We start from the raw sequence: 27,682 nt of genomic DNA on the forward strand, positions 1-27,682 counted from the left end.
CCGCGGGGTCGGTCGTCCCCGACAGTCTTGGCTCCGGCCAAGCTCTTATTAGACTTTTTTCTCTTTTCTCTCATCATCGACGTCGTCCGCAGGTTCAGGAACGTACGTGGAGATCCTGGGCAGATTGGTGTCTTACGCACCGGACCGGTTGGCTTTGGGACCTTTTTCCCTATACCAAAAACAGATCATGGAATGGATGGATTGAAGGATGGGATACCATGAATGAAGAAGCGGGTGAATGAGGCGGCTCAAATCGACTGGCGAGGTCCACCATGCGAGCGTGGCGTTGTGCATCAGAGACATTCCACACAGCCGTGCTGCTGCTGCTGCTGCTGCTGCTGCCAATAATACACGGGCGGTTTACCGTGGCTGTGTTTGTTGGGTGGCCTGGATTGGCCGGCAGACCTTCCTGCGGCGCGCAAGCAAGCTGGCAACCAACTACTGGAGAGAATGTGGCAAGACCTTTTTTCACACCAAACTCGATGGCCTGGAAGACTACTGACCATCGTCACGTCGTCGTCGAATGTGAACATACTCTCTCTCCCTTTCTTGGCGGTCTCTCCACCTCTGGCCTTTTTCCCTTCGTTCCTCGTTCGCCTCCCCCTTCTTCCCTCTCAGTGCTCTCTCTAGAGCATGTCGTCCTTCCACCTGTCTCGGGTGCCACAGATGCCAAATCACCTCACCTTGCTTGGCTTGGCTTGCTTTTTCCTCTCTCCAGACTCTTGCTTTTCCGCTTCCTTCATTCCTCCCCATTACCAGTGGGAACATTGACAAAGGGCTTCTTGTTCGTCGTGCCAGTTTTTGCTCTTCTTACTTCTCTTCGTTTTTCATCAAAGTCGCGGCTGCTGCCCTCCAGGCGCTCAGACGGCGTCTTTGCTTTTTCCTGCTCGCTGGCGCACTAACTCACTCGGTTAATTGAATGCTTGAGTGGTAGCGACGATCTGGCAGATGGACGGGCAGGGGGGCATGTAGGTGCTGGGAATAGAATAGACGGGACAGGACAGCTCAGAACAGAAACAGAACAAATGGAGTGCCTTGGCACACATGAAGAAGGCAATTGAATTTGTGAAATTAGACTGTTGCGCAGACACAGGATGTGTAGGTGCTCCGTCTGCTTCTCCTGCTTGAATGTACCGTCTTACTTGCGACTTCTCCGCATCCTGTCTCTCCAGCTATGTAGCAGCAAGAGGGCTTTTTTTTTTTTTTTTCGCAAGCGCCACAAGTTTTACAGTCTATCCGCCCATCCACCTCACCAGCCATGCATGGAAGCTTGCCAGCCCTGCCCACCTTCCACCCTCCTCTTCACCGTGCGCCCAACCCAACCTGGTACATACCCAACCCGACCCAACCACGACCCACCAACGCACCCATCCATCCATCGCCGGCCTCCCTCGCTCTCGCTCTCTCTCCATCAAACCACCTACCCCAGCCACCAATCACTGCACCACCAGCACCCATGAGCGATCGTGCGCGGGAGCACCCATCCATCCCGTCTCTACGTGCCCTACCCCACCGAGCCGTGTAGTTTGTTCGAGTGTGACGACAGACAGGCAAACAAGACAGACAGTCGGGCGGACAGGAAAAAAGGCAAAAAAAAAAAAAAAAAACCCCCCCGGAAAAAAAAAAAAACCTGATGATGCCAGCCGGCCGGAAGCTCCTTGACTTGAGGCTGGGAAACGCGCGGCACGCAGAGGTCAGCAGGGTCACAAATAGATAGATAGCAACGGCTGCGTGGACGGGGTAGAGGGACGGACTGACGGACGGGACGGACGCGTACGAGAACCGCACGAAACAACTTCATTGCCGCTTCTATGTATGTATATATATCATCATCCATCCATCATTTTTGCGTCGTGCCTCCCCTCAATCAAATCGCAGGCCACAAATCTTCTTCTCTTGGGGCCCCGTTGCTTGTTGATCCTTCTTATCGCTGTTTTCTTTCCAATCAAATCAATACCTTTGTGCGTGCATATGTATAGTACATGCGATGCCATGTACGTACGTACGCATTCATCATGGGCGGCTGGACAAGCGTGGGAGGAGTTAGATGGACAGGGTGTGTGCTGTAACCCTGCCCAGCACTTTGAGGTGAAAGGACAGTAGTGCTGCTGTTTTCTGTGCTATTGCTGCGTATGTAGGTTTGTATGTATGTATGTGTGTATGTATGTAAATATCGCCCGCTGTTTGGACTATTGTGCATGCAGATGTATGTATGCAGGAGCGTTGATTGATTGATTGAAAGAGGAGCGGCGGCGGCGGCGGCGGCGGCGACGACGGCAGTAGTCGAAACAGGGAAACTACTACCTACCTACGTACCTTACGTAGACAACACACCTCCCTCCCTCAATCACTCACATCAAGCGATGAATCGGATGCTCCCGTCCCTCCCGCTCCCCTAAAGCAGCAGCCCACAGCTGCGCAAACGCAGACGAAGAAGACACTGCAGCACTTTCTTTCTTTCCGTATCCTGATCTGCTTTTCTCCGCTCATGGGCTGGCTGGCTGGCTGGCTGGCTGGTTGTCCTGAGACGCGGAGCACAGCTGCGATTATGCGGTCTTGCTGCGATGGGCGTGTGTCTGGGGCAGATATATGGGTGGGTAGGTAGGTAGGTAGATAGATGTGGACTTGGACGGAGAAGAGGAGGCATGGGAGGATCAGTAAGGTAGATAATTGTTGGAGGGAGACGAGACAGGAAGTCGACGAACTCGTAAGACTGTCTGCGATGCATTACGGAGAAGAAGAGAGTTGGAAGGAAGACATGGTTCTTTGTTCGCTCAGTTCAACACCGGACGCTCATCAGGACCACCATCGAGTTGAGGTCATCATATTCACCAATGTCCTCCGATGGAGAAATGCTGTCGTGGAAGGCATCACTTTCATTTTCGTGGCGGCCCTGGGAGCAGTCGTCCGCCGTCATAGCTACGCCCGCCACAATCCAGACTTCTCCAGACTTCTCTAGACTTCATTCTCTGTGCCTGTCTGTCCGGCACCTCACCGTCGACCGTCGAGACTAAAGAAAAGAGAACAAGGACAGCAAAATCTCTGTTCCCATTCAAAAGAGAGAAAAGACGAGGTATCAATACACACAACACGAACTCAAGCAAAAATTAAAGCCCATACTCGGTAGACAGCAGAAGAACCACCATGACGCCTGGCGCCGCCGTCATTCCCTTGCATTCCATTCCAGAAAAACCACAAACAACAGAATTCAGAGTCAGTGAATTGGTACTCGTCATCACCGTCGCCCAGCGCCACCACCAACAGCGTCGACCGGGTTGCCCTTTTCGTCAATCTTGAGCATCGAGCGGCAGTCGGGGCAGTACCACTTTTCGCGGCGTTTGGGAATATCGGCCAGCCCCACGCAGGGAAGGTGAAACCACTCTTTTTCGCACTGAGTAGAGTGTTAGTGGCATTGACGGGTTGGAAAGAGCTGAGACATGTTGCTGGTGAAGTAAAGGCAGTGGACACGGAAAACCCGGGTTAAATTCGCAGAAAAGATCAGGACACTTACATTCTCTTCATTCTCGCATGCAATCATCACACCGTAGCTGACATCGCCACAGATGCAATATCGCTCCTCGTTAGGATCAATGTCTTCGGCCCAGTCATCCCCATGTTGAGTGGCCCCCTGTCCGCCATCATTCTTCTCCTCTGACTTCTTGTTGCCCTTCTTCTTGGGAGCCGCCGTACGCTTGCCCACCACGACCTTGTTCTTTCCGTGGCCTTCGGCTGTAATGGGGCCCGGGGCTGGCCTTTTGCTGCGTCTCCCAGACGTGCGAGTTCCTGCAGGAGCAGCCGTTGCAACAGGTGCGGTTGCCTGGTGCTCCGCTGCTGATGGAAGACTGACGTTGCTGGCCCGTCGCACATCGCGAAGTTCTCGCAACTCGCGCTTGACGGGGGCTTCTTCGGAGGCTGCCTTGGCTGACGTACCATGTCGTGTTCGTGGGAGCGTTTGCGACGTGTTTGCAGGCATTGCTGGACTCATTGCCCGACTCGTTGCCCGATGGAGTTCAGCAACAGGGGCAGCAGCGCCATCTCCTGGATTTGAAATAGCAGATTGCGGAGCAGTTGAGGCACGCCGTGATCGAGAGGCAGCAGCGGTGGCATTCGGCGGTGGATTGGGTGGGACATTTGATTCTACTGGAGACGGGAGTGCGGGGGATGCGTTACGCCCAGAAGCAATGCTTGGTGCTCTTGAGGTACTGGTACGTGGCTGAGCAAGAGGCACTTGTGAATTCGAGGCATTTGGAGCTTCAGGAGCCTCTTCTGGCTGAGCATCAACGGGCGAAGGAGCCGCCGTGTTTTCGTTGCTTTTCGGAGGTGCTGGGGGTGCAAGCTTGAGTTTCTTTGGCCCTGGTGGACGTGACGCAGTATCAGGCGGTTGCGCCACGTCTTCCTTGCCATTGACCTTGGTAATGTCTGGAGTCGAGTCTCTTTTGCGTTTCCGTGCCGAGCGGGCCTTGTCTTTTGATACTGCAATTGGTGTGGGTGCAGGCCCGTCAAACAGGGTTTTGATGACGGCGCCGGCGTCTGCCACGCGGCGGCTTGCGTCTTCAATTTCCATGGCATCACGGGCCGCCTGCTCTCTGAGTGTAGCCTCTCTTTTGAGCTTCTTCATCTCGTTTAGCTTCATACCACGGTTGATCAAATTGTTGTCTTCCTTGCCGAGCGGCTTGAAGCTCGTCTCGCCGGGGTCGAGGACTTCCTTGTTGGGGTCCATGGGTGACTCATCTATGAATGGCTCTCCCGTTTTGTCTGCGTGCTCCTTGGCCTTTTTGTAATTCTCCCATCCGCGGCCCTTGCTGGAGAGCTCCCGCCGTATCATCGTATCGCTCGGTTGCCAAATGGCATTCTTCTTCATCGTCTTTCGGAGGACGGCCATTTCGTATTCGGTGAGTTTATGCCAGGGGGCATGTCTGGTACCGGGTCTCGCATCGGGGGGCGGCGGAGTCAACTGCGCGAGAGCGTTGCTTGTAGAGATACCTGCAATTTGGCTGTGAACATTTGTCCCCATTCCCGGAGGGCGTGGCTCGCGTGGAGGCTTGGGGCCTTTGAGTTTCGGACCTTTGATTTTTGGTTGCTTGATTCCCGCCTTGTCGGTAATGATTCCACCTGCTGCGTCGGTCTGGTTGAGACGAGCCTCCGAAGGGGATATGGACCGCTCCTCGTCCGAATCTGAGGCATTGCTTGGTTGCGGGGAGCCTGCGTCACCTTGGTCGGGAAGGACCTGGCCAGGAATCACCCCTAATGCAGCCTGCTGGGCGCGCTTGCGCTTCCTCTCCCGATGCTTCTGAACACGCGCAGTGGATGTAGGGCGAGCCCTAGGGGCGTCCATGTGCAGCATTATCCGAGGCGTCCGGTCGCTTTCTTGCTTACGCGTTCGTGACATGTGTGGAGACGGGGCGGGTGCTGGTGTGGGGTCGCGCGAGGGCGGCTCCGGTAGAGCTTGGAGCTTCTTCTTGATGGTGACTAGTCTAGTGGCATGACGCTCAGTATTCTCGTAAAGACGGGCCGCCTCGGCAAAGGAGGACTCCCTCGCGCGCTCGGCCTCATTGAGGGCTTCTGAAATTTGTCTTCTCAAGGTTGTTGGGTCTGGGCGCTCGGCGGGAGGCAGTGTAGGAAGCTTGCCGTAGAGGGTGGTGAGGTCGTGGACTCGTGCAGCAGCATTTTTGTAGAGCTTGTCAAGCTTCTCGATCAGGGTCATGGAGCGGATGAGGTCGGAGGGGTAGAACTCGGTGTAATCGAGGAAATCGGTCACAGTCGCTTGCGCATCGGGATGCGACTGGGCCTGTTGTTGGGAGCTGGCCATGTCGGCTTGCGCGTCTGCCATGTCAGCGTTGGCCATGGTTACATAGTGCAGCGCAGGTTGGTCGCCGAGAGCTCGAATTCAGAATAGAAGTGGAAAATTCGGCAGTTCAAGGACAGGTAAGAGGGGAGTGGATTGGTAATGCGGTGATGTGGTGACAAGATGACGGCTGGGACTGGGGGGTCGCGCCGACACGTCCGTGCGCGGTGTTACGATCGGGTAAATGTCGGCAGCGGCTGGCTTAAATAGGGCAGGCAGGGCACTTGACTTCGCGTTCGCGTCTCCACACGCAGCTGGTGACCGCGTCGCTGACATGTGCGGCGAGGAAGAGGCGGCCCGATGTCTGGAGACGACTGGACCCTCTATGGCCATCTTGATGGGGTATGGTAGGTAATGCTGATATCCATCCACCACTTTAAACTCAACCATTTCCAACTCTGAGTTGAGACCTCCCGTCGCCTTTCTCTTCGACTGATCGATTCCCTTCCTTGCGACTCACCATCAACGCCGTCAACGACATCACCTTCTTCGTCATCTCGAAATACAGTGGGGGCTTCCATCTCACCACCTCAGACTCTGCTTCCCATCCCAGATCACAACCCGAGGCAAGTTCAATTCCTCTTCTGCTATTGCGCGTCTATCTGCCTTCTTTTTCTGGACTTATATCACGCCTCTCTCACGTCCATCACCTGCCTGGCTCTCTCAATACACCCACGTGCTGGTGTTCCTCTATTGGGCGATCATTGTCAGAAGCAACAGTCACGCGCAGGGCACCGGCCTCCAACCAGAAGGCACCTGAGACTACGTGGCGGGCAGCATAAATCTCTGAACACGTTCTCTCAACCGCCGTCTATGGCCATGCCCGTGTCTTCAAAAGGCAAAGACGCTTTGCTTGAGAGTCTGTTTGACTTGCTCGAAGTTGAAGCTCAAGCGCTTCCTGACAAGCCGTCCAAACCAACACCACCCAGGGATGCTGTTGAAGAGCCTGCCGAAGAAAATCTTGCGCATGCGACCATCTCACAGCCAGAGACCCATATTGACTCTACCACTCCTGCGGTAGCCGACGATCCTACTCCCCGCCAAACCTCTCCTCTCGAGTCAGACTCCGAGTCAGAGCCCGAAGCTCCCCTCATCCCATCTCCACAGAGACAGCGTTCGGACTTGCGCTGTGGCGATTACGGCCCTGACGGAGAGTCCTACATCTACATCTCGCTCGCCAGCAAATTCCCTTACAAGTTCCTCAGCAGGGATCATTCTGACAAGGTCGCCAAAAAGTTCTTCGACCGCAACCAATTTTGGAACCGTGGCTGGGACTTGTATGTGCACTTTGATCTTTTTGGTAAGGAATCTTAGTGTTGACTACCTCACAGGTTCTATATTTACTCAGACCCTCAGGTCGGAGGAAAAGCGCTGGTTCTCATTACACTCACCCAATTCCAGGAATTGATCCGTCAAATCAACTCCAAAGTTCGGAACCTCGATTTTCAACTAAGTGAACACTATCACGACTGCGGCTTCATCATCGACATTCCTCATCCGGGCCTTGCGCCGCGCTACCTCGGATTCTCCGCTTCTCGCGACGAGTATAGCGAAATGGAGCGCACGGTCCCTCATGTTTCCTACAATGGGGCCATCAACCTGAAGAGGTCCATGCCTGACATGCCAACACTTGAAGCATTCAAAGAGAGGATCGAAGAATCCATCGAACTCAACAAGGCCAAAAACAAGGCGAACAAGGCCAAGCGCAAGGAAAATCGTGCCCTTGCCCAACACAACTGGGGGCGCTCGTTCAAGAGGACCCAGCGTTATTTGGGTGTGCGTCCTGGCTATGGAGACGATTCGAGTGAGTGGAAATCCTTAACTGGGGTTCAGGAGCTAACATACCAGGCCCACATACACCCCACCACTCTTCTGCTCAAGGTGCGAATGCGTCTAAGTATCCCCCGATCAACGTGAACGAAGTCTCGCCTTATCCATTCGAAAAGAATGTGGTCTTCGTCAGTGTGGATGTCGAAGCCTACGAGATGGACAACTCCAAAATCACAGAAGTCGGAGTTGCAACACTCGATGTCCAGGACATTATCAGTACGCCTCCTGGCAACAATGCTGAGAATTGGTATGGCATGATTCGCGCCCGCCATTTTCGCATCGACGAGCATGCCCACCTTATCAACTATCGACACGTTGATGGTTGTCCCGACGGCTTTTTGTTTGGCAACAGCGAGTTCGTCCGTCTCAACCAGGCGCCCAGAATCGTTGCTGCCTGCTTTCGTCCGCCCTTTTCAGCCAACCTCACACCTGAACAGGCTCAAGCGCAATGGTCGGCTGATGCACAAGAATCTAACTGGGAGGTCGAGGAGAAGCGCAACATCGTTTTTGTTGGCCATGATCCAGATGGCGACATCAGGTTTCTGCAGAAGTTGGGTTACAATCCGCTGAACCTGAGCAACTTAATCGACAAGCTCGATACCAAGCAACTGCATCAACACTGGAAGCGCGACACCCAGGGAACTTCCCTTGCCAGGATCCTGTGTGACTGTGATATCATCGGCTGGCGTCTTCACAACGGCGGAAACGACGCAGTGTACACGATGCAAGCACTGCTTGCAATCTGCGTTCAAGAAGCTGCTTTCCGTGGCACCAAGGAACTTGCCGAGGAAAGGAAGAGGACGCAAGAGAGGCGACTTTCAGAAGCTTTGGCTGACACCATCGCTCGCGTCAATGACGAGGCGGAGGGCTGGAGCAGTGATGGCGAGGACGAGTCAACTGTCTCTCCTGATACCTTTGCCTCATTGGCCCAAGAAGAAGCATCCAACGGTGGCTCGCCATTTGACCGTTCAGCTCCCAACACAACATCTGGACGTTCTACCCCAACTTCTCAGCGGAAACTTTTTGTCGGCAATCTATCGACGCGAGCGACCGATAGCGACGTCGGCAACTTCTTCGCTGAATTCGGAAATGTCACGGATGTGCTCATGCTCAAGCACAAGGTTGGCGCCAGAAGTGGCTCTGCTATCGTCACTTTTGCCTCCGTTGCCGATGCTCAGTACGCTCAGTCGGCTGCAAACAACGCAGTCTTGGACAGCAAAATGGTTCGTGTTGAGGCTTACGTGCCGAGGCATCAGCCGAATAGGAACTCCACTCCACGATCCAAGTCAGGCCACGGACCCTCGGTTCCTGGAAACTGGTGGTGATCAGACCAGCTGCTTGACTTTAGAATCTACATGTACGATATAAACACAGCGACAGAGACTCATAGTGCATCCAGGGGGCTCACCAAAGCGATGGACTCTGGAGGACCACCCCCCTTTTCTTTGATTTTACCCCAACCAGACAGGGGCTCAACGACAACAATAAACTTGCATTAGGACTTTGCTGCGGATCTTGCTCTCCAAAGGCGACTTGAACAAAGCCGCTGCAGACCTTGCTTCAGAAATGATATTATGGCTTTCGACCGATGAATGGGACAACCGATGGGATGGATAGAAAATAGACTGACAATTTTGCTTTCTAACTCCGGGGCTCCATTTTACGTGATTGATTGTCTAACAACCGCTTAGCAGTAGTGCCGTTTGCATTCGGTACCACAGTCAAGTAGAGCTCCTGACGGATTTTGAAGTGCTCCGGTGCTAACGCTCCAGGTGTAAATGATCCTTGGAAATGACCACCATTCACACGCGCCCATTCGATCGAAAGACTGCGCGTGGCCTCATGAGCAATTTCTCTTCCCATTCTTCCAAGACCTTCATCGTGTCAATCGTCCAAGCCTGCAGTTTTGCGTCCGCCTCCAAATATGGTTTCCGCGGCGCGAACGCGAACCTCTCATCCAGTCCAATCTTCCTCCCAACGAACCACCACGCGCCAAACTTTGTGGCTGCCAGCGTCTTCTTGCACGCCCACTCGGCATTAGCGACGACCTGCTGCAATTTCTTGGCCTCTTCCACCTCCCCCTTATTCCAAAGATCGTGAATCGTCGCCGTTGACTTGGGAAAGACATTTGCAAGGCCAGTGACGCAGCCGCACCCGCCTGCCTCGAGTGTTGGAACCAGGTAGTCGGAAGAGCCGCCAAAGACACGGAATTGATCTTGAGTGAATTTGCTCGCGAGACGCACCACCTTACCCACGTTTCCACACGTCAGCTTGACGCCGACGATGTTGGGATGCTCCGCAAGCGCGGCTAGCTGATCAGAGTTCAAGTCGATTCCGCCGGTGACCCCTGGAAACTACAATAATCGCGTTGCAATGTTAGCACAATGCCAAAACTAGCTCGCTTTTGCCTGGACGTACGTTATAAATGACAACGGGCACGGGGCTCGCGTCCGCAACGTCGCGATAGTACCCCAACAGCGCGTCCTCAGTGACGCTCTTCGCCCAATAGCTCGGCGGCAGCAACAATGCATAGCTGGCACCGGCCTCCGCCGCCTCCATCACGCACTCAATCGTCTCCTTCGTACTCTGCGCCGACACGCCAGCCGCGAGCGGGTAATCTGGCTTCCCCAGATCAGACACTGCGCGCCGCGCTGTTGCGACGATGGCGATCCGCTCGCTTCGCGTTAGAAGCGCCAGTTCGCCGTTGGTTCCTAGGTACACCAGTCCGTGCTGCCCTGCTCGCACCAGGTGCTGCGCGTATGTATATGTGGCGTCGAGATCGACTTCTTGTGTCGCTGTTGGCGCATACAGTGTTATGACGGGGCAGTACACGCCCTGCGGCAAAGGCTGCGCCTTCACGGGGATGCCGGAGCTGAAGATGGGGTTGGTCGTCATGGTGAGGGAGGTCTCCAGTGCGAGTGCAGTGGGCGCATGTTGTGGTGTGGGAATGACACCACTTTTGAAGAGAACAGGGGCGTTGTGCGTTGCTCTTCGTCTCGCGCCATTTTTTCCCGATGCACCTGGAAAACTAGGGGATGTGCGCTCTGCAGGGTTGCCCCACGGCTCTCAAAGCAGAAACTGTGCCGAAAGGTGGGGAGAGATTTGTCTGTTTGAGCGGCTTGGTGCTGTGATTTCGGTGAATTCTCTCGATTGTTTGATTTACGTATTGGAGACTGACAACTGGAGCAGAACATGATGACTTCTCAATTCTAACAGAGCCTCCATCTCTGTGTCGTTGATTAAGCCCTTTGCCCCCCCAAAAAAGGGATCTTAATCAAGCACTATCAACTTGCTGAAGCTGCCATGGCTTCTTCGAAAGCCTTCCTGTTTACTGGCGTCAACGGCTCTGCAGCAAACCCGCCATCAGAGCCCACAACTGCGACAATGTTCTTCATGGCATTCAGCTCAAAATTGATGCGCGTATCCAGCGCTCCACCACCAATATGCGTCGTCAGCGTCACATTGTCCATAGCAGCCAGCTCCCGGGAGACTTGGGGCTCATGGTAGTGGACATCCAAGCCAGCAGCCGAGAGACGACCAGACTTCAACGCAGCAATCAGTGCCTTCTCCTCGACAATCTTGCCCCTCGCCGTATTGACCAGACGAGCACCGGGTTTCATCTGCTGGAAGGCCTTTTCGTCAATCAAATCTTCTGTATGCTTGTTCAGCGGTGTATGCAGCGTGACGCAGTCAGCGATATTCAGCAGACTCTCCAAGGTGTCATGGTACGTGACGCCCAGCCTCTCCTCCTCCTCCTCCTCATTGGCGCGCACAACGTCAAAGTAATGCACCTCCATCCCCAACCCCAACCGCGCCTTGACTGCCAGCTTCTTACTGATACTCCCCAGCCCAACAATCCCAAGCACGTGTCCGCGCGGATTATGCGAGACAGTCGCCAAAATGGCGTGCGTCTCCTCAAAGATCACCGGATCCGCTGTGCGCGCCGCCAGCTGCGCGCGCGCAAAATTGCGAAATACGCTCAGGATCATGAAGAGCGCCGTGTCGGAGACGGCTTCGTCGGACGCGCCTGCCCCGTTGGCGTACCAGATGCCGTGGCGGCCCAGCGCGTCGACGTCGGCCCAGTTGAAGCCTGCGCCTGCGGCTGCGAAGATGCGGACCGTGGGTGGGAGGAGTGCTATTAGCTCGTCGTCCCATTGTCCCATTTCGCCGCCGCTGTGGAAGTCGGGGCGGAAGATGGCGCTGAAGTCGCCGTATCTGTGATTGAGTTAGCTGCTGCTGCTGCCTTGAGGTGGTGTTTGCGGTCGGTAACGCGCTTCTTGTCTCGCAGGGCCTGCATGAACGACGACCTGTCCAGATCCTCGTTCCTCACCACTTCGAAGCGGGATTGCAGCTCCTTCTCAAAGTAGCCATGGTTGTACTTGATGTCGGCGCCGAGATGGAGGACAATTGGTTTGGGCATCTTGAACGCTGTTAAGTGTGTGGGAGAGGCTTCGAGTACAAAGTGCCTCCATGGTTGCTGACGTTAGGATCGTCGTTCTTACAGGGTCTGCGGAAACCTGTCGGTCTGCTGCATGTTTTCCGTCACCCCATTGCTGATCGCTGGGGGTAAAGTGGAGACCCCCGCGTCTCTTCGGTGCATCATCGGGGCGCTGCGCTTTGAGCTCTCGGAATTTGATGTTGGAGGAAGCTCCCGGCAGCAGTTGTTTCGATACGTATCGCTGCAGGAAAGACGAGACGAGTGGGCGAGAGCCTGGACTGCCTGCGTGCGTGTTGTTTGCTCGCGAAGCTCGAAGACTGTCGCAGGGCCGAGTTATCAAACCGTCATAATGAGTGAAGAAATCACAGTCCCTGGTTCCAGCTAAAGGTATGGAGTTATGAGGAATTCCTGCTCCCTTAAGCGTAGCCGTGCCTACAGACGACTGCTCCCCAAAGGCTGTCTCATTTCTTTCTGCACACACTATGCCGCTAACTTTCCAACCTCAAGAAGCGATGCAGATGACCAACACATGATGCGCCGATCCATCTCATCGGCCAAGAACGCATGTTAGAAGAAGCTTTTCGCGTCCCTGCCCAGCCGGGCCCCAGTCGTCCAAATCTCCGCTTGCGAGCGACCTCGTGTTGTATCTCGGATAGCATCGCGCCTCCCGAACCCAATCTTCGACCGTAATTGCCGAAAAGCTTGCCTGCGACTTTGCCGTCATTTCGGCAGTCTTAGTGCTGGGGAGTTTCCAGTGTTCCTAGTTTTTGCTCTTTGTATTCTTGACTTTCCGATTTTGGGGTTTGGACGTGGCTAGCTGCGGGCCGTTTGTTTTCTGTTCGGGATGGTGCTTGGCGAAGATGACGGCTAGCGGCGACGACGACAACGTGAGCCAGGAAGGGGTGCTGGGTGTTGTCAATCTTGTACAAGCTCTTGCAGAGGTAGGTTTCCCTTAGTTGAGTGTTCGTACTATGGCTTCATTCGAACCGCGTTGGCTTGGCGCAAGTGACAATGATTTGATGTCAGTCACATCACTCAGGGGCAGTTGACCTGGGTGGAGAGGCGAATGCGTGGCTGACATATTGACAGAAACAATTTCACAGGCAAGATTCGGAGACCGTAAAAGTAGTGATGCACCAAGCGGCGCATAATGGTTGGACACCGGGAGCGTTCTGCAGCAAACACGGCCTGCTATGGCTAAAATCGAGTCCGTTCAGGGCAACGCTTCGAGGCCTGAAGATTACTAAGTCCTCAAGAAGACGGATTTTCCATTCTTTAGGACAGCACGCAAGAAGAACGTCATACATCACAGGGGAGAAAACATAGAAGATCTGCATCTGATATCCGTCGGCCTGGCGCCGAGGAGTCGATCTGTCTCAAGTAATTATAGTGCCCCACAGTTCTTCTTTGAAGAAAAGGGGTGGCGAAAATCAGCACTCTGGCACCGGTTCTCGTTCAGAAAGGAGGACAGCTTCAATCCACTGTTTCAAAACAAATTACGACCGGGGTCGTTTTCCAGCCAGCGATCATATCCAAGTCCTTCCGATGGAAAAACAGAGAACGTCCAAAGGGATCCTACAAAACGGTTAGAGTGTTTGCGAGACTTGAGAGAATTTGCAGATATACGAGTATGTTAATGACGTACCATTAGGCTCCGCCATCGTGGACTGCGCGTTCAATACCATCCAAGGCACGCTTCTGCGGATGATCCACCGAAACCCCTGCGTTGTTGACGCCGACGTTGGTGCCGCGACCACCGTCTTTCTGTTGGTCCACATTGACATTGACACCGTCCTGAGGCTGGACATCGACTTTCCCATCCCTGTCCACGTTCACTCCATCGCCTGGGAACTGAGGATCGCGCCTTTGAGGCCGGTCAACCTGGACACCCTGTTTGTTGACGCCGACATTGGCGCCTTTGCTACCATCTCGCTGTGGGTCCACATTGACTTCAACTCCACTTTGCGGCTGGAGGTCGACATTCCCCTCCTTGTCGACTTTGAGGCCAATGCCTGGGAACTGGCGAGCTTCGTGTTGAATTGGGCCGGCGGCAGCGAGAGCCGCGAAGGCGGCCAGGAAAGAAAGATTCTTGACCATTTTGAAGAGCAGTTGAATGCAGGAGTAAACGTGAAGTATTTGATGTGGTGCAAGGGCCAAGGTTTGTCGAAAGAAAACAGTGGCTCGTAGTCGTGATGCCTAAGAGGGCAGTCACGACTTTTCACAAATCTTTATACACGCCTTCCTCATGCTCAGAGTAGGGCCACTAGAGAAAGGCCCCGCACTGCTGCCTTCTCATCCTTGATCTTCACGGCTATCCCCACGCAGATTTCTGCCAGATCAAGGGATGTCTTGGAAGACCGCAACCGCACAATCAAAACAAAATCGACCACGGCCAATCAGCACACCCACAGCAAGGAAACAAGCACCTCTCTGCGGGCACAAAAGCCATCAAGATTAGGCAGACCCAGGGCCTTGGACGCGTGGCTCTCCAACTCCACGTGCCGGCCTTACCGACAGGGCAGAGGCATTTCCTCGTTGGGAAGGCCGTCAACAGCGATAGATGAAGACCAAGTGTCTTTGCCTGGAGCGCCGTCCACGCACTGCGCTGATTGGCCTGGCAGAGGTCGGAATTTGCGCCATGGTCGTGCGAGGTACATTGTCGGTCACTGCATGTTTTCTACTTAGTAGACGCGGAACCGTCTACTGCGGGCCGCAATTTTGAGATTGACGGAAGCTCTTGCGCCACCTCGGTGGAATTACTCCACACGGTAACTCGACCGCTTCTGAAACAAAAAAGGGATGGAAGGGTCTGGGAGTTTTGCACCGTGGCTTGTCTTGTGGATTGTTGCTCGACCAAGCTCTACTGTTGTCATCGTTGTTTGCTAACCATTTGTTATGAAGGCTAGGCGAGAAGTTGAAGTCTTGCGACAAAGATTCATGGTGACTTTCACGAGAGTGTCGTAGCTTCCCCAGCGTGACCAGTGCGCCACGGTATTTTCTGGATCAACGCTGACGTATTTTCTCCGGCAGTTGTTGGAGCTCCTTCCTGGTCTTCTTTCCGCTTTCCCATTCCCTCTACGGTTTCATTGGTCTATCCCCTTGCTGGTATGACTACTGTCTTCGGCAAGAATGTCGCTATGCGTCAGAGCAAGCAGCTGCAACTATTGAACCTCGGTAAACAATCTCATCATCACCAAAGTGGATAAAAAACAGAAAATGGTACTCCGTAGGTCTGTCTAGAGCTGCGCACAACAGTTCGCCAAGCGGGATTATCGTTCCAGACGACTGCTCCCTAGAAACAGATATAATGGCGGACGGCTTCTCTCTCGGAGCGGCTCAGATGGTGGATGACCGCGCTCTTGAGAATGTCTCATTGCTTTCTGTCTGGACACCCATTGAGCCACGGTTTTTCCGATTCCAGCCGAAAGCTAGTCAGGTTTATTGCGGCTAGAAAGAGTTGAGTAATCAGAGTCTCCACTAGCTTCGCAAGCATCTGTGTGCTGGCTCCCAGATCCACTTCCAGAGCCGGAATCCTGACGCTGTTGTTGCGAAGCCATAGTCGGCGGCAGAGTTCCCGCTCTGACGTCAACGCCAACATGTCCAACTCGGCCCTGCCTCCGTTCGAATCCCCTTTGCCAAGCCCGAGCTGTGTTGTTTCGTTCCTGTGTGATTACCGAGTTCAGCTCTACTGTTTGGTGATAGTTGTCGAGCACGGCAATCTACTCGTGTTGGACGTCCTCTGCAACGCGAAGGTTGACCGGGTGAGCAACGTTGTAGAAGGCACAGAAGCTGCACATATCTTCGCCATGGACTGGCTTGGTACAGTGTCCTGCGTTGTTGGAAGTTTGACACTAAGAACTTCGCAGTTGCATTTTCACATGGTAGCAAAAGTCATGCCCTGTTGGAACCGTACCAATGGCCAAGTTGTGATGACAGGACGACAAGACGTGCAAATGAAGAGACCTGGAGACGACTTGGCCATGAGGTACTTGGCGGAGAGTTGTATAGCAACGCGAAGCATCCAAGGTCAAGCGTAGCGACTTCATTGCTCCTTTCGATAATGAGATGGAACCCAGATTCGCAGGTCATAGTCAGCAACGTGGGCGATGGTTTGGTCGGTCCGTTGCCGCACTACCTCCAACATTTGCTGCGACACGAGACGATGGTGCCACGTCCGCGGCAGCATGGCAGGCTGAAAAGCTCTTGGCTTTCACCAACTGCCGAAAAGAGGAGGTCTCCCAAGAACAAGCGAATCCAATCAAAAGGCAGTGCCGAAGCACTTCGGTCATTACGGGAAGGTTCTGGGCACTTCTGCACACCCGTGAACGTGCTACCGATCTTGCCGTCGCCCGCTCTCGTGTACAGGAAATCGTTATGCGACCTCAAGGATGACGGCCGCGCTGTCGTCTCAGTATGCCAGTCGGGCCTTGGCTCTCCAGGGTTGTGCCAACACAAACAGAACCGGCAGCCAAAAGACCTTGCCGTCGATGAAATGCGCTAGGGACTCTCTAGTTTGCTTGTGAAACCATCGGCTCTGCTGGACCTGTTGATGCAGTTATGACTGACCCATCATCATTGGCACTGCCAAACTCCACTGTCCAAGACTCTTTTGTCAAGGCAAGCTGTCGATGATGTGTGGGTGTTTGGTTCACCTTCATGTGCCGAGCCTTTGAGTCGGTGCTCTTGTGCCATTGACCAACGGTAACCTATTGGTTTCGTAGATATTTTTGATGTCGAATGAGGCTGTTGACTCTCTAGCCACTCCCACTCAATCACCGCACTGCCACAACAGTGCTTGTCGTAGGAGGTGGTACTGTTCTATTCATCCCTGTGCCATTGCATGATGCACCCAAAGCAGCTGGGCTAGGCCTTTCTTTCACAGCACCACCGTCAGCCAGTCCCTTGGTTCTGGCAGAGATTAACGAACATGGAGAAATTATTGTTAGGGCTGAACCTGGCCAATCTTCCGATGAGCTTGAGCGATCAGAATTCGCCCGGCATAGCAGAAAAATGTATTCTGGATGGTCTGGGACCCTCTCTGAAAAGACACCAAAGTCTTTGTGGGTAGAAGCTGAAAGATGAGTGCGATGAATGCGACACGTGACAGATATTGTGAAGATAGAAGAATAGTCACAGTGTGTAGAATCGAACGATCTTAATTTTAAAAACCGACATTTTAAAGAACGCCCAAGTCTCTCCGGCGCGCCTCTAATGTGATTAAAATGGCCTGCAACCTCACAATCTTGCGGTGGGAGGTGCATCTTCGAAGCCCTCAACAAGCGCAGTCGTCTTGCTCACCATGCGCTGCACCGCATCTCCAAGCTCCCGCAACGTGCGAGCGTCTCTCGGGACGGTGTGGCCTTTTCCGTGGTCGAAGAGCTCAGCGGTGTCCTCATCGCAGACATTGAACAAAGCCATTGCACCGTGGATGTAAGGATCGTCGCAGCCAACGATCTGCTTTGTCAATGAAGAGCCCGAGTGGATTTGAGTATGATAACCTACATGGAGAGTTGGCACGTCGAGCACGTCGTCGCACTCATCAGCGAGGACGCAGCGAACGTCTTGCTGGTCGATGGCAACGGGTGGCCAGCCCGCAAAGAAAATGGCACTTTTGAATCTGAAAAAAGGCAAGTCTGTGAGTCAAAAATATCAGCAACATCGCAGGAGAAGACGACGTACTTGCGAGGACGACCGTAGTGCTCCCACAATCGCTTCTCTTCGAGAATCATCGTCGCGGCGACGGTCGCGCCTTCGGAATACCCAAGGATACCTTCAATCTCTGGGTCTTCGTCGAGGATTTTGAACAATCCATCCATGGTTCGGCGGAGACTTTTGAATGCTGTAGGCGCAACATCGCCACCTGTAAGACGTCGCATTGTGTCCTCCGAGTTCAAGCCTTCGGGGAAGTTGCGGATGATCTCCACGATATCTTCAAAGGCTTCAACGCCATCGTACTCAATGAACCGATACAGAGGGCCAGGTCCAAAATAATCCTCGTAACCAGGTGGGGGAACGGCGGAGTAACTCCCTTGTGTCCAGTGGTAGGAAAGGGTGCCGTCACTGCTGCACTGTGTCGCAAATGGCCCTGAATTGGACATCAGTAAAATGCTGAGAGATCTTGAACATATTGAGTCTCACCAAGCTGGACTTGGAAGTTCTGAAACCAGTCAGTTCTATTTCGAACGCAAGACCAATGGAGCAAACTTACCTTTGCACTCCCATACGCCCCAGGAAGGCACAAATACTTGACCATTTTGAAGAAGGAAGTCGAGCAAGAGAGGATGAAAAATTCAGTTTGAAGGAATGACACTGGTTCGACCACAAAGGAGTGTTGTGCAGACCTGGCTGAAAACTGCGAGAACACTGAAGTACCACACTTGGAGAGAGGGTGTTGGACGCTGACTTCTGCGCCGAAGCAGGTGACGTATCTGCGATATATTCAAGGGCTCAATTCTCCACTCGCCGAGACGCCATGGCAGGCGCAGCGGATCATGCCCGGCTGATCGATGGTCAGCACAAGCACATTCCACAATCTCTTGAAACAGGTCGGAGCCAGACAGCCAACGCTGGAAGACGCGATAGGACGGCTCGATAGTGTACAGTGGGCGTCCCTGCCTTAGGCGATGTATTGGTCGTTTCGAACAAATAGAGATGGACATCAGAGCGAAGGAGACGTCACCGACCGCTGCACGGAGGCCGTGGTGTTCGAAGGACGCAGGACTTGGATCATTGTGAGAAAATAGTTCGCTGAGACAGCGACTTGACCGTCAGCAAGATCTTTATCCTGTTTCCCAAAGGTCAACTGGTGCTGTGAAGCGTTCTGGAGTGGAGGATGTCAGGGCAGTCGAGCCTCAGGTAAGAAGGATGATCGCTCTCGCTCGGCAACGGCTGCGGGGATGGAGCACGGGCCAGAGCTTATTCCCACGATCGGCGGGCAGCACCTAGTTTTCTTGCCCTCTCGTCCCCCGTCACTCGCACCCTCAACTGCCGCTTTTGCTCCCTCACCCTCCCTGTCGCCTCTCCCAACCCTGTTGATTCCTAATATGACGCTGGCAATATACCTTCGACACCCCGAATACTGCTCGGCACTCCCATGTCAGTACGCGAGAGGCATCCACCATCCTGATCCCTCACCTCTACATGTGAGACGTGACGCAGCCTTGTGCGGTCATGGAATCTGGCAACAGTCCTCACTGTTGGATCGAAAAGTTCTCTGGAGCACTAGCTGAGCCCTTGTTGTTTCACAGTGATTGTGGACCTCACCTGTGGCCGTGGTGGTGACTTGCAGCATGTCCGGTATCCTTCCCACCTTGCAGAGTAAAAAGCATGGCTGCACCTGCGCAACAACCATAGTTCCATCTTCTTAAGACGGGTCGCAGTTACCTCCTTCTTCCTTTTCGGCGAGGTTGAGCTGTATCTCAATTCTTTAATTCGTTATGGATTCGTTCTACCCCGACGACTGGCAGCCGGCTGTCATGCCCATTGCGATTGTTGGCATGTCGTGTCGAATGCCTGGCGATGTCTCTACGCTCGAAGATTTTTGGAGGTTGATGTCGCGGGCTCGAAGCGGTTGGAGTGAGATTCCTCGATCGCGGTTCCACAAAGAGGGATTTTGGCACCCAAATCCAGAGAAGAAGGGTTGTTTGAATACCACTGGCGGGTACTTCTTGAATCAAGACATGTCCGTTTTCGACGCACCGTTTTTCAACATTACGCAACAAGAAGCCGCTTCCATGGACCCACAGCAAAGGATTTTGATGGAATGCACGTACGAAGCACTAGAAAATTCTGGAGTTCCGAAGGAAAGCATCATTGGAAAGAAGATTGGAGTTTTCATGGGCGGCAACGAGTCGGATTACCAGTTCAATCACTTGAGGGACCTCCACACCATTCCAATGTTTGATTCTACTGGAAATCATGACGCCGTACATTCGAATCGTGTCTCGTACTATTTTGATCTGCGGGGACCCAGCTTCACGGTGGACACGGCGTGCTCCTCCAGTGTCTACGCCCTTCATTCGGCCGTTCAAAGCATAAGGTCCGGCGAATCGGAATCGGCAATCGTTGGCGCAGTGCATGTGAACTTGATGCCAGATCTGACAGTCTCCATGTCCATGTCGAAGTAAGATGATCCCCCTTTCCCATTGTGTCGGCCAAGCTAATCAGGTCAAGGTTGTTTTCTGAACAAGGCAAGACGTACGCATTTGATTACCGCGGAATCTCTGGGTTCTCGCGAGGTGAAGGCTGCGGCGTCTTATTCCTCAAGCCCCTCGACCAGGCCTTGAAGGATAATGACAAAATTCGCTCCATCATCATGAACACTGGAGTCAACCAAGACGGGAAAACCGTAGGCATGTCGGTGAGCGCTTCCGATTCAACGTTTCTCTTCTACCGATGCTGACCACTCAAGATGCCCAATGGCGATGCGCAGGTTGACCTGATGCGCGACGTTTACACTCAAGCAAATTTGCATCCGGACATGTGTGGTTTTGTCGAGGCCCATGGAACAGGTACCAAAGCTGGAGATCCTGTCGAAGCCGAGGCTATCCACAAATTCTTCGGTAGTAAGACCCGGACTGCAAGACAACCGCTCTACATGGGTTCTGTGAAGAGTAACATTGGTCATCTGGAAAACGCCAGTGGTGTTGCTTCCGTCATCAAAGCGGCCCTGATGCTTGAGAAGGGATTCATTCTCCCCAATATCAATTTCGAAAAGCCGAACGAAAAGATCAAGTTGTCTGAATGGAACATGAAGGTCCCTACTGCACAAAGACCGTGGCCGTCTGGGAAGTTCCTCATCAGCGTCAACAACTTCGGCTTTGGCGGCGCGAATGCTCACGTTGTCTTGGCACGTCCTCCTCTTCCATCACCATCATCGCTCATGAAAGAAACCTCTACTGGCCCCAAGTTGTTTGTCCTTTCTGGCAACGATGAGACCGCGGCGATCAAGGCCATGAACCAGCTTTCGATTTTCCTTGAGCAACACCCCGAAGTTTTCCAAAAGTCGCAGCCTCGAAACTTGGCATATACGCTTGGTCAAAGGCGATCACATCTCTTGTGGAGAGTCGCAATGGTTGCCTCTGTTGGAAACGATCTGACACTCGCGCTCAACAACTCCGACACTAAGCCAGCTCGCTCCGCCATGAACCCCAAGGTTGCTTTTGTGTACACTGGCCAGGGTGCCCAATGGGCAACTATGGGTCGTGATCTGATGGAGACTCAAATAGTTTTCGCCAAAACTATGAGGGCCTGCGACGACGCTCTCGAAAACCTCGGGGCCGACTTTTCAGTGGTTGAGGAGTTGGAGAAGGACAATGACAAATCGCAAGTGAACAAGGCCCATATCAGCCAGCCGGCATGCACTGCTGTGCAGATTGCCTTAACAGCCCTTTTCCATTCATGGGGTGTGCGACCGGTTGCAGTTACGGGACACTCTAGCGGTGAAATTGGAGCTGCTTACGCTGCTGGTCTTTTATCATTGGAAGATGGAATGGCCGTGGCTTACCAACGCGGTCAAGCTGTGGTTACTCTCAAGGAGCGTCACCCTGAACTCAAAGGAGCAATGCTCGCCATCGGCGCCGGACCGGAGGATGTCAGGCCCATGCTCAAGACTTTGAACAACGGTCAAGCTATTGTCGCTTGCGAAAATTCACCTTCGTCCATTACAGCCTCTGGCGATGTGTCTGCGATCGACGAGCTAGCCGCCGCTGTCGAAGAGAAGCAGCAATTCAATCGCAAGCTTCGTGTCGACGTCGCATATCACTCCCATCACATGAAGAATGTGGCCGAAGATTATCGAAACAAGATTTCCCAGGTCAAGCCACAAGCCTCCCAAACTGCGGATTTCTTCTCTGCCCTTCACGAGAGTAAAGTGGACGGAATCAAAGTGGACTCCTCCTATTGGGTCGATAATTTGACTTGCCCTGTTCGGTTTTCCGGAGCCTTGCACAAACTTTTTGCTGAGGCCACTCCCGACGTGCTCGTCGAAATTGGTCCCCACTCCGCTCTGGAGGGCCCCATCAAGCAGGTTCTGAAGGGTCTTGGAAAGCAAGGCAGCAAGATCTCCTACATTAGCACCTTGCTGCGCAACAAGGACAGCACATACGCTTGCCTTGACTCGGCTGGCAAATTGTTCATGAAAGGCGTCTCTCTCAACTTCAAAAACATCAATCAAAACCCTGACGATCCGAAGACTCCTGCCTTGATCACGGAGCTTAGTCCTTACCAGTGGAATCGATCAGTGAGCTACTGGCACGAATCTCGCCAGAGTAAGCAGCATCGACTGGCTCGCTTTGCGAGACACGATCTCCTTGGTCTGCTGGAAGCCACCTCGAACGATATTGAGCCCATCTGGCGTAACGTCATCCGGCTCGATGACTTGCCCTGGCTGAGGGATCACAAAATGCAGTCTCTAACCACCTTCCCGGGGGCTGGATTCCTCGGCATCGCTGCTGAGGCTGCTGCTCAACGGGCGATCATGAGAGATGTTCCTTTCGACCGCTTTGTCATGCGCGAAATTCACTTCACGCGGCCTCTGCTTCTCAACGACGGTGAGGAGTACGAGATTTGTACCCAATTGAGACCATATGCCGAAGGCTTGCGATCATATTCTGACTCGTGGGATGAGTTCCGAGTTTCCTCCTGGGTTCCCGACAAAGGTTGGACTGAACATTCGCGAGGCCTTGTTGGAGTCCGTCGGGGCGATGGACACAACCCAGTACACAAGGGTACCGGCGAAGCCTTGAAGAAGCGGATGCAAGAAGCACGGGATAAGTGCAACCAGGAGATTCACATGCCAACTTTTTACGAGCAACTCAAGCCGTTTGGCGCAATTTACGGGCCAACTTTCCGTAACATCGTCAACTGCCGGGCGTGCGACGAACACTCAGTCGCCGAGGTGGAGGTGCCGGACACTGCTGCTGTCATGCCCTACAACCATGAAACTCCCACGATCGTCCACACTTCTTTCCTAGACCTCATTTTGCAACTCGCCTACCCGATCCTTGGCGCTGGTCGCGGCAAACTTCCCTCTTTGTATATGCCCATTTCCATGATGGAGTTTACGTTGTCGCGTAACTTCTCAAACAAGCCTGGCCAGAAGCTTCAGGTAACAGCCTCCGGTCATCCAGACTACGTTTCTCCCAAGCCCACCGACTTCTCCATGGATGGTATCTTTTCTCCCGAAGACGAGGAAGCATCCATCACCTTTACTGGCCTCAGACTCACACCTGTCCGAGAAAATGCCGAACAGGAAAACACTGGACCTCGCGAACTCTGCTACAGGACTGAATGGAAGACCATTGATGTAGTCGAAAATGAATCGGATGTCAAAGGAAGCCAAGAACCCCAAACTGTCAACGGCCTGACAAACGGTGTCGGTGGCAACGACGGTCTCAAAGTGAACACCAAGGGACACAGCCGCAAGCACAGCGCCCACAGTCGAAATCACAGTGCTAGCGGCGCTCCAATCTACACGCCCCCGGACGAGGTCAAACGCATGTCTGGTTTGCAAGTCGAAATCATCTCAGAGAAATCTGGAGATAACCTGCTTGTGAATTCGCTCATGGACGCCATCACCCTGCTCACCGATGTTGAGCCCACGGTCTGTCGGCTGGTCGATTCCGATCCTTCAGACAAGATCTGCATCGTAACTTCTGAAATCCAAGACGTGCTTTTGGCCAACGCATCACCGCAAATTTTCAGCGCTGTTCAGAAGATTCTTACCAAGGCGAACGGAGTGCTGTGGGTGACAAAGGGCGCGTACAAGAACCCGAACAACCCAAGCACCAACATGGCAGCAGGACTCATTCGAACGATTCGTTCCGAAGCTGCGGCCAAGGCAGCAACTCTTGATCTGGATCCAGTGTCGAAGCTGGAAACGTATCAGTGCGTGGAGTTGATTGTGGACGTGTTCCGAAAGGTCTTTGCCCAAGAAGAAATCGACGCAGACATGGAATTTACCGAAGAGAAGGGCTGCCTGGTCGTTCCGCGCGTTGTGCCTGATGAAGAGATGAACCTGTTTGTCCACCGCGAGACACAGGACTCCGAGCCCTACCTGCAACCTTTCGACCAACCGGGAAGACGACTTCGCTTGGCCATTGCTTCCCCTGGCGCATTGGACACGCTCTACTTCGAGGATGAGGAGGCTTGGTCACCGCACCCATTGGGTGGTACTGAAGTCGAAATTCAGGTCGCCGCGACAGGCATGAATTTCAAGGATGTTGTCATTGCGATGGGACAGTTGCCGAATCCCTACCTTGGTGTTGAATGCAGCGGCACTGTCACCCGTGTCGGTCGCAAGGTTGAGAACCTCTTTGTTGGCGACCGTGTGTGCGCCATGTCGCAAGGAGCTTACAGCACCTTCACACGATGTCCATCATCCAGCGCCGCCCGCATTCCTGCTAATATGTCATTTGAGGTGGCTGCATCGATCCCCGTCGTCTACAACACAGCCTACTACGGCCTTGTCGACCTTGGTCGGTTGACTCGCGGGGAGCGGGTCCTGATCCACGCGGCAGCGGGAGGTGTTGGTCAAGCCGCAATTCAGCTGGCTTACATGATTGGTGCCGAAGTGTTTGCCACGGTTGGCAGCGTCGAGAAGAAGAAGTTGGTGATGGAGAAGTATGGTGTTCCTGAGGACCACATCTTCTACAGCCGAGACACCTCTTTCGGAAAAGCCCTCCGTGAAGCTACCAATGGCGAGGGTGTCGACGTCGTGATGAATTCGCTGGCCGGCGACATTCTTCGCGAGACCTGGGACTGCCTTGCCAAATTTGGTCGATTCATTGAGATCGGGAAGCGGGACATCACTTCCAATACACGCCTGGAGATGGCCAAGTTCAACAATAACGCCACATTCAGCTCGATCGATCTGACGGTCGTCGCTGAAGAAAGACCGCAGTTGATGGGACGAATTTTCAGCTCAGTAATGAAGCTCATCGAGTTCGGGAACGTCAAGCCAATCTCTCCCATCAATGTCATGGGAATCTCCCAAGTCGAAAATGCGTTCAGAGCTCTCCAGGGTGGCAAAACTACGGGCAAGCTCGTCATCACAACTAGCCCAGGTGAAAAGGTCAAGGTAAGAGTAACCAATTCTTGACTTTCGCTGGTTCCAGCTAATTTGGGCAGGCCACACACGTGAAACAGACCAAGTTGTTCAAATCCGATGCGACGTACATCATTATTGGCGGGACCGGAGGACTGGGCCGCAGTATGTCGCGCTGGATGGTTTCGAAAGGAGCTCGGAACATTGTCCTGATGTCGCGTAACGGCAAGGCCGTCGGAAAAGTTGCGGAACTAGCTGAGGATTTGAGGCCCGTCGGAGGCAACATTGTTGTCAAGGCTTGTGACATCGCCGATCAAGCCTCTGTCAACGCGATGGTCGAGGACTGCTCCAAAACACTCCCACCGATTCGCGGTGTCATCCACGCCGCCATGGTTCTTAGGGTAAATCGACCCTTGACGTCACGTAGAACCACTGCTAACTCGTTCGCAGGATACTCTTTTCGAAAAGATGTCATTCGACGACTATAATACCGTCATTCAGTCCAAAGTTGATGGTGCATGGAACACGCACAATGCACTGCGGGACTACAAGTTGGACTTTTTCATCGCCCTGTCTTCGGCAGCTGGCATCATTGGTAACCGAGGGCAAGCAGCGTATGCGGCCGCGAATACATTCCTTGACGCTTTTGTCAAATATCGATTGAGCCAAGGCCTTCCAGGCGTCTCCATTGACTTGACTGCGATCGAGGGAGTCGGCTACCTCGCCGAAAACGCAGACCGTCAGGATGAGATTATTCAAAACCTTGGAGGAGAGACATCGAATGAAGCCGAAGTCCTCGCCTTGGTTTCTGCCGCAATCACCGGATTGACAGCCCAAACCTGCGGTGGACACTGCTTGACTGGTCTTAAGTTCAGGAACAACCAGTTGCCCTACTACGCGAATGAGGGTCGATTCGCGCACCTCAAGGAGCAAGCCATTGCCCTGTCGGCTGAGGCAGGTGCGGCCGCTGGCCAGTCTATTTTCATTGCTCAAAAGATCAAGCAAGCCAAGTCTGCAGATGATGCCGTCGAAGCTCTCAGTCATGCGCTGCTTGAGAAGCTCTCCACGATTTTGATGGTCCCAATGGATGATATGGACGCTGCGCGCGGTGTCACCACGTATGGACTCGACTCTTTGAACGCCATCGAGCTGCGCAACTGGATCACTCGAGAATTGCAAGCCAACTTGCAGGTTCTTGAGCTCTTGACCAGCGGATCTTTGAAGAACCTTGCACAAACCGTATTGAAGAAGACGAAAATGGAGCATCCTCACCAGATTTCTTGAGGCGTTGTGATGGATCGGCTATGCTGGTCATGGTTACCGCAGGCACTTGTGCATGATCTATTCTCTTCTACTGTTTCTACTTTGGCCGCTGGATGTTTTCATACTGAAGGATAAAGATCACAGCTTTTCGTCAATCAAGTAGATTTCTTGATCGGATGACACGGTACTCCAGTGAAAATTGTGTGGCTCCAGTCTGGTATCCGCTCAGGTGCAAGCAGGTCTTGTGCACAAACACAAAGACCACTCCATTGATGGTGTCGCGCGCAATCCTCCGTCCGCTACACACTCAGCAGTGGTGTTGCGAATGGTTGTCGTACTTTATCGGCAAACCTTCTTCCTGTTCGCCGACAAAGAATTCAAAAATACTAAGCTTTCCACTCCACAACAGTGGTACCTTTCGCTCAAAGTCAAACAAACTTTCGTGGGATGGAATGCGCAACTGGGGCTCAACAACGTAAAGTACAGCCGCAAGAGTACAAAGTGAGCATCAATCGCTTGAATTTCCCCCACTCCACCATTGGAGGACTCGACACCTTCTCAGGGTGCCCTTGAGCTGCAAGAAGCAATCAAACTAGCAGCATAGGCAGATCCAACCGAGCGCCTAACAATCCAGGAGACATGTCCCACGCTTCCTCGGCATGCGGGAGACGGGAGCCGCGGTGAGGGATATCCTGGCACACCAAGGGTGACGAACAAGACAACTCTTGGTGCCCGCCGACCAGCAGTCACTTGCGTCATCAATGGCAGCGGTCTTATGTAAAAGAGATTTTGCAGACGGCGTGGCATGAAACTGTCCGTTGTCTACTTATCTATAATGAGTTACTTATCTATAATGGACTTGAAATGACTGACCAAGCAAGCCATACGTCGGCAAATCGTCATCTCAATCTGAAAATGCCGTGCGCATCGCGTGTCGCTGCTGAGGTGGCACGCAAGCCACGCGGGACGATCCTCTTTGGCTTGATCGGAGGATAGCCTCTCTCCCGCCGCTAGATCGCATAGCGTCTTGATTCAAGATATGTACTTGCACTTCTTTGAAAACGTTGCACCCAGGTACATTTGAGTGCTTCTCAACTGTTGAGACGAGCTGATGGCTTGAATTTGTCGATCCTCAGTCATCGCCCTTGTTGAAACGAGGCGTTTGTCCAACAAATGAACCAAGCTGTGTCAATGTCGACGATCGCTTTTGAGGCGCCTTCCTAGACGGGCAAGTTGTGATGATGCGACATCAGTCCACGAA

The 27,682-nt window shown here is 53.3% G+C and overlaps 8 protein-coding genes across 8 annotated transcripts; 4 read left to right on the plus strand and 4 right to left on the minus strand.

Moving 5' to 3' along the window:
* Positions 1 to 93: 93 nt before the first annotated feature.
* IWZ02DRAFT_277161 (uncharacterized protein) lies at positions 94 to 987 on the plus strand. The gene has a single exon (XM_066763587.1). The coding sequence runs from the start codon at positions 273 to 275 to the stop codon at positions 900 to 902; it is 630 nt and encodes a 209-aa protein (XP_066622406.1). The 5' UTR covers positions 94 to 272; the 3' UTR covers positions 903 to 987.
* Positions 988 to 2,825: 1,838 nt separating this feature from the next.
* Positions 2,826 to 5,958, minus strand: IWZ02DRAFT_452691 (uncharacterized protein). Its single transcript, XM_066767612.1, has 2 exons — positions 3,512 to 5,958; positions 2,826 to 3,391 (listed from the first exon to the last, which is right to left on the minus strand). The coding sequence occupies exons 1-2, from the start codon at positions 5,843 to 5,845 to the stop codon at positions 3,236 to 3,238; spliced, it is 2,490 nt and encodes an 829-aa protein (XP_066622407.1). The 5' UTR covers positions 5,846 to 5,958; the 3' UTR covers positions 2,826 to 3,235.
* Positions 5,959 to 6,658: 700 nt separating this feature from the next.
* Positions 6,659 to 9,000, plus strand: IWZ02DRAFT_490921 (uncharacterized protein; the record flags this gene model as incomplete). The annotated part of the gene is made up of 3 exons (XM_066769704.1): positions 6,659 to 7,122; positions 7,177 to 7,649; positions 7,694 to 9,000. The coding sequence occupies 3 exons, from the start codon at positions 6,659 to 6,661 to the stop codon at positions 8,998 to 9,000; spliced, it is 2,244 nt and encodes a 747-aa protein (XP_066622408.1).
* Positions 9,001 to 9,238: 238 nt separating this feature from the next.
* Positions 9,239 to 10,650, minus strand: IWZ02DRAFT_277218 (dihydrodipicolinate synthase). The gene is made up of 2 exons (XM_066763588.1): positions 10,094 to 10,650; positions 9,239 to 10,029 (listed from the first exon to the last, which is right to left on the minus strand). Exons 1-2 carry the CDS (start codon positions 10,568 to 10,570, stop codon positions 9,478 to 9,480), a joined length of 1,029 nt encoding a protein of 342 aa, XP_066622409.1. The 5' UTR covers positions 10,571 to 10,650; the 3' UTR covers positions 9,239 to 9,477.
* A 156-nt stretch (positions 10,651 to 10,806) lies between these two features.
* Positions 10,807 to 12,500, minus strand: IWZ02DRAFT_277250 (D-isomer specific 2-hydroxyacid dehydrogenase). Its single transcript, XM_066763589.1, has 2 exons — positions 11,950 to 12,500; positions 10,807 to 11,890 (listed from the first exon to the last, which is right to left on the minus strand). Exons 1-2 carry the CDS (start codon positions 12,093 to 12,095, stop codon positions 10,960 to 10,962), a joined length of 1,077 nt encoding a protein of 358 aa, XP_066622410.1. The 5' UTR covers positions 12,096 to 12,500; the 3' UTR covers positions 10,807 to 10,959.
* A 3,116-nt stretch (positions 12,501 to 15,616) lies between these two features.
* On the plus strand, positions 15,617 to 16,505 carry IWZ02DRAFT_519923 (uncharacterized protein; the record flags this gene model as incomplete). The annotated part of the gene is made up of 3 exons (XM_066770750.1): positions 15,617 to 15,932; positions 15,980 to 16,098; positions 16,122 to 16,505. Coding segments are annotated over 3 exons (819 nt in total), but the record flags the coding sequence as incomplete, so codon positions are not given.
* An 843-nt stretch (positions 16,506 to 17,348) lies between these two features.
* Positions 17,349 to 18,366, minus strand: IWZ02DRAFT_378478 (serine hydrolase FSH; the record flags this gene model as incomplete). Its single annotated transcript, XM_066764991.1, has 5 exons — positions 17,349 to 17,567; positions 17,616 to 17,730; positions 17,793 to 18,198; positions 18,252 to 18,270; positions 18,322 to 18,366. 5 exons carry the CDS (start codon positions 18,364 to 18,366, stop codon positions 17,349 to 17,351), a joined length of 804 nt encoding a protein of 267 aa, XP_066622412.1.
* Positions 18,367 to 19,084: 718 nt separating this feature from the next.
* Positions 19,085 to 26,594, plus strand: IWZ02DRAFT_519928 (uncharacterized protein). Its single transcript, XM_066770751.1, has 5 exons — positions 19,085 to 20,235; positions 20,286 to 20,472; positions 20,524 to 25,191; positions 25,242 to 25,559; positions 25,609 to 26,594. The coding sequence occupies exons 1-5, from the start codon at positions 19,550 to 19,552 to the stop codon at positions 26,440 to 26,442; spliced, it is 6,693 nt and encodes a 2,230-aa protein (XP_066622413.1). The 5' UTR covers positions 19,085 to 19,549; the 3' UTR covers positions 26,443 to 26,594.
* Positions 26,595 to 27,682: the final 1,088 nt, after the last annotated feature.

The sequence above is a fragment of the Phyllosticta citriasiana genome, assembly GCF_038021145.1.
Source record: "Phyllosticta citriasiana strain CBS 120426 chromosome Unknown IWZ02scaffold_7, whole genome shotgun sequence".
Lineage (NCBI taxonomy): Eukaryota > Fungi > Ascomycota > Dothideomycetes > Botryosphaeriales > Phyllostictaceae > Phyllosticta > Phyllosticta citriasiana.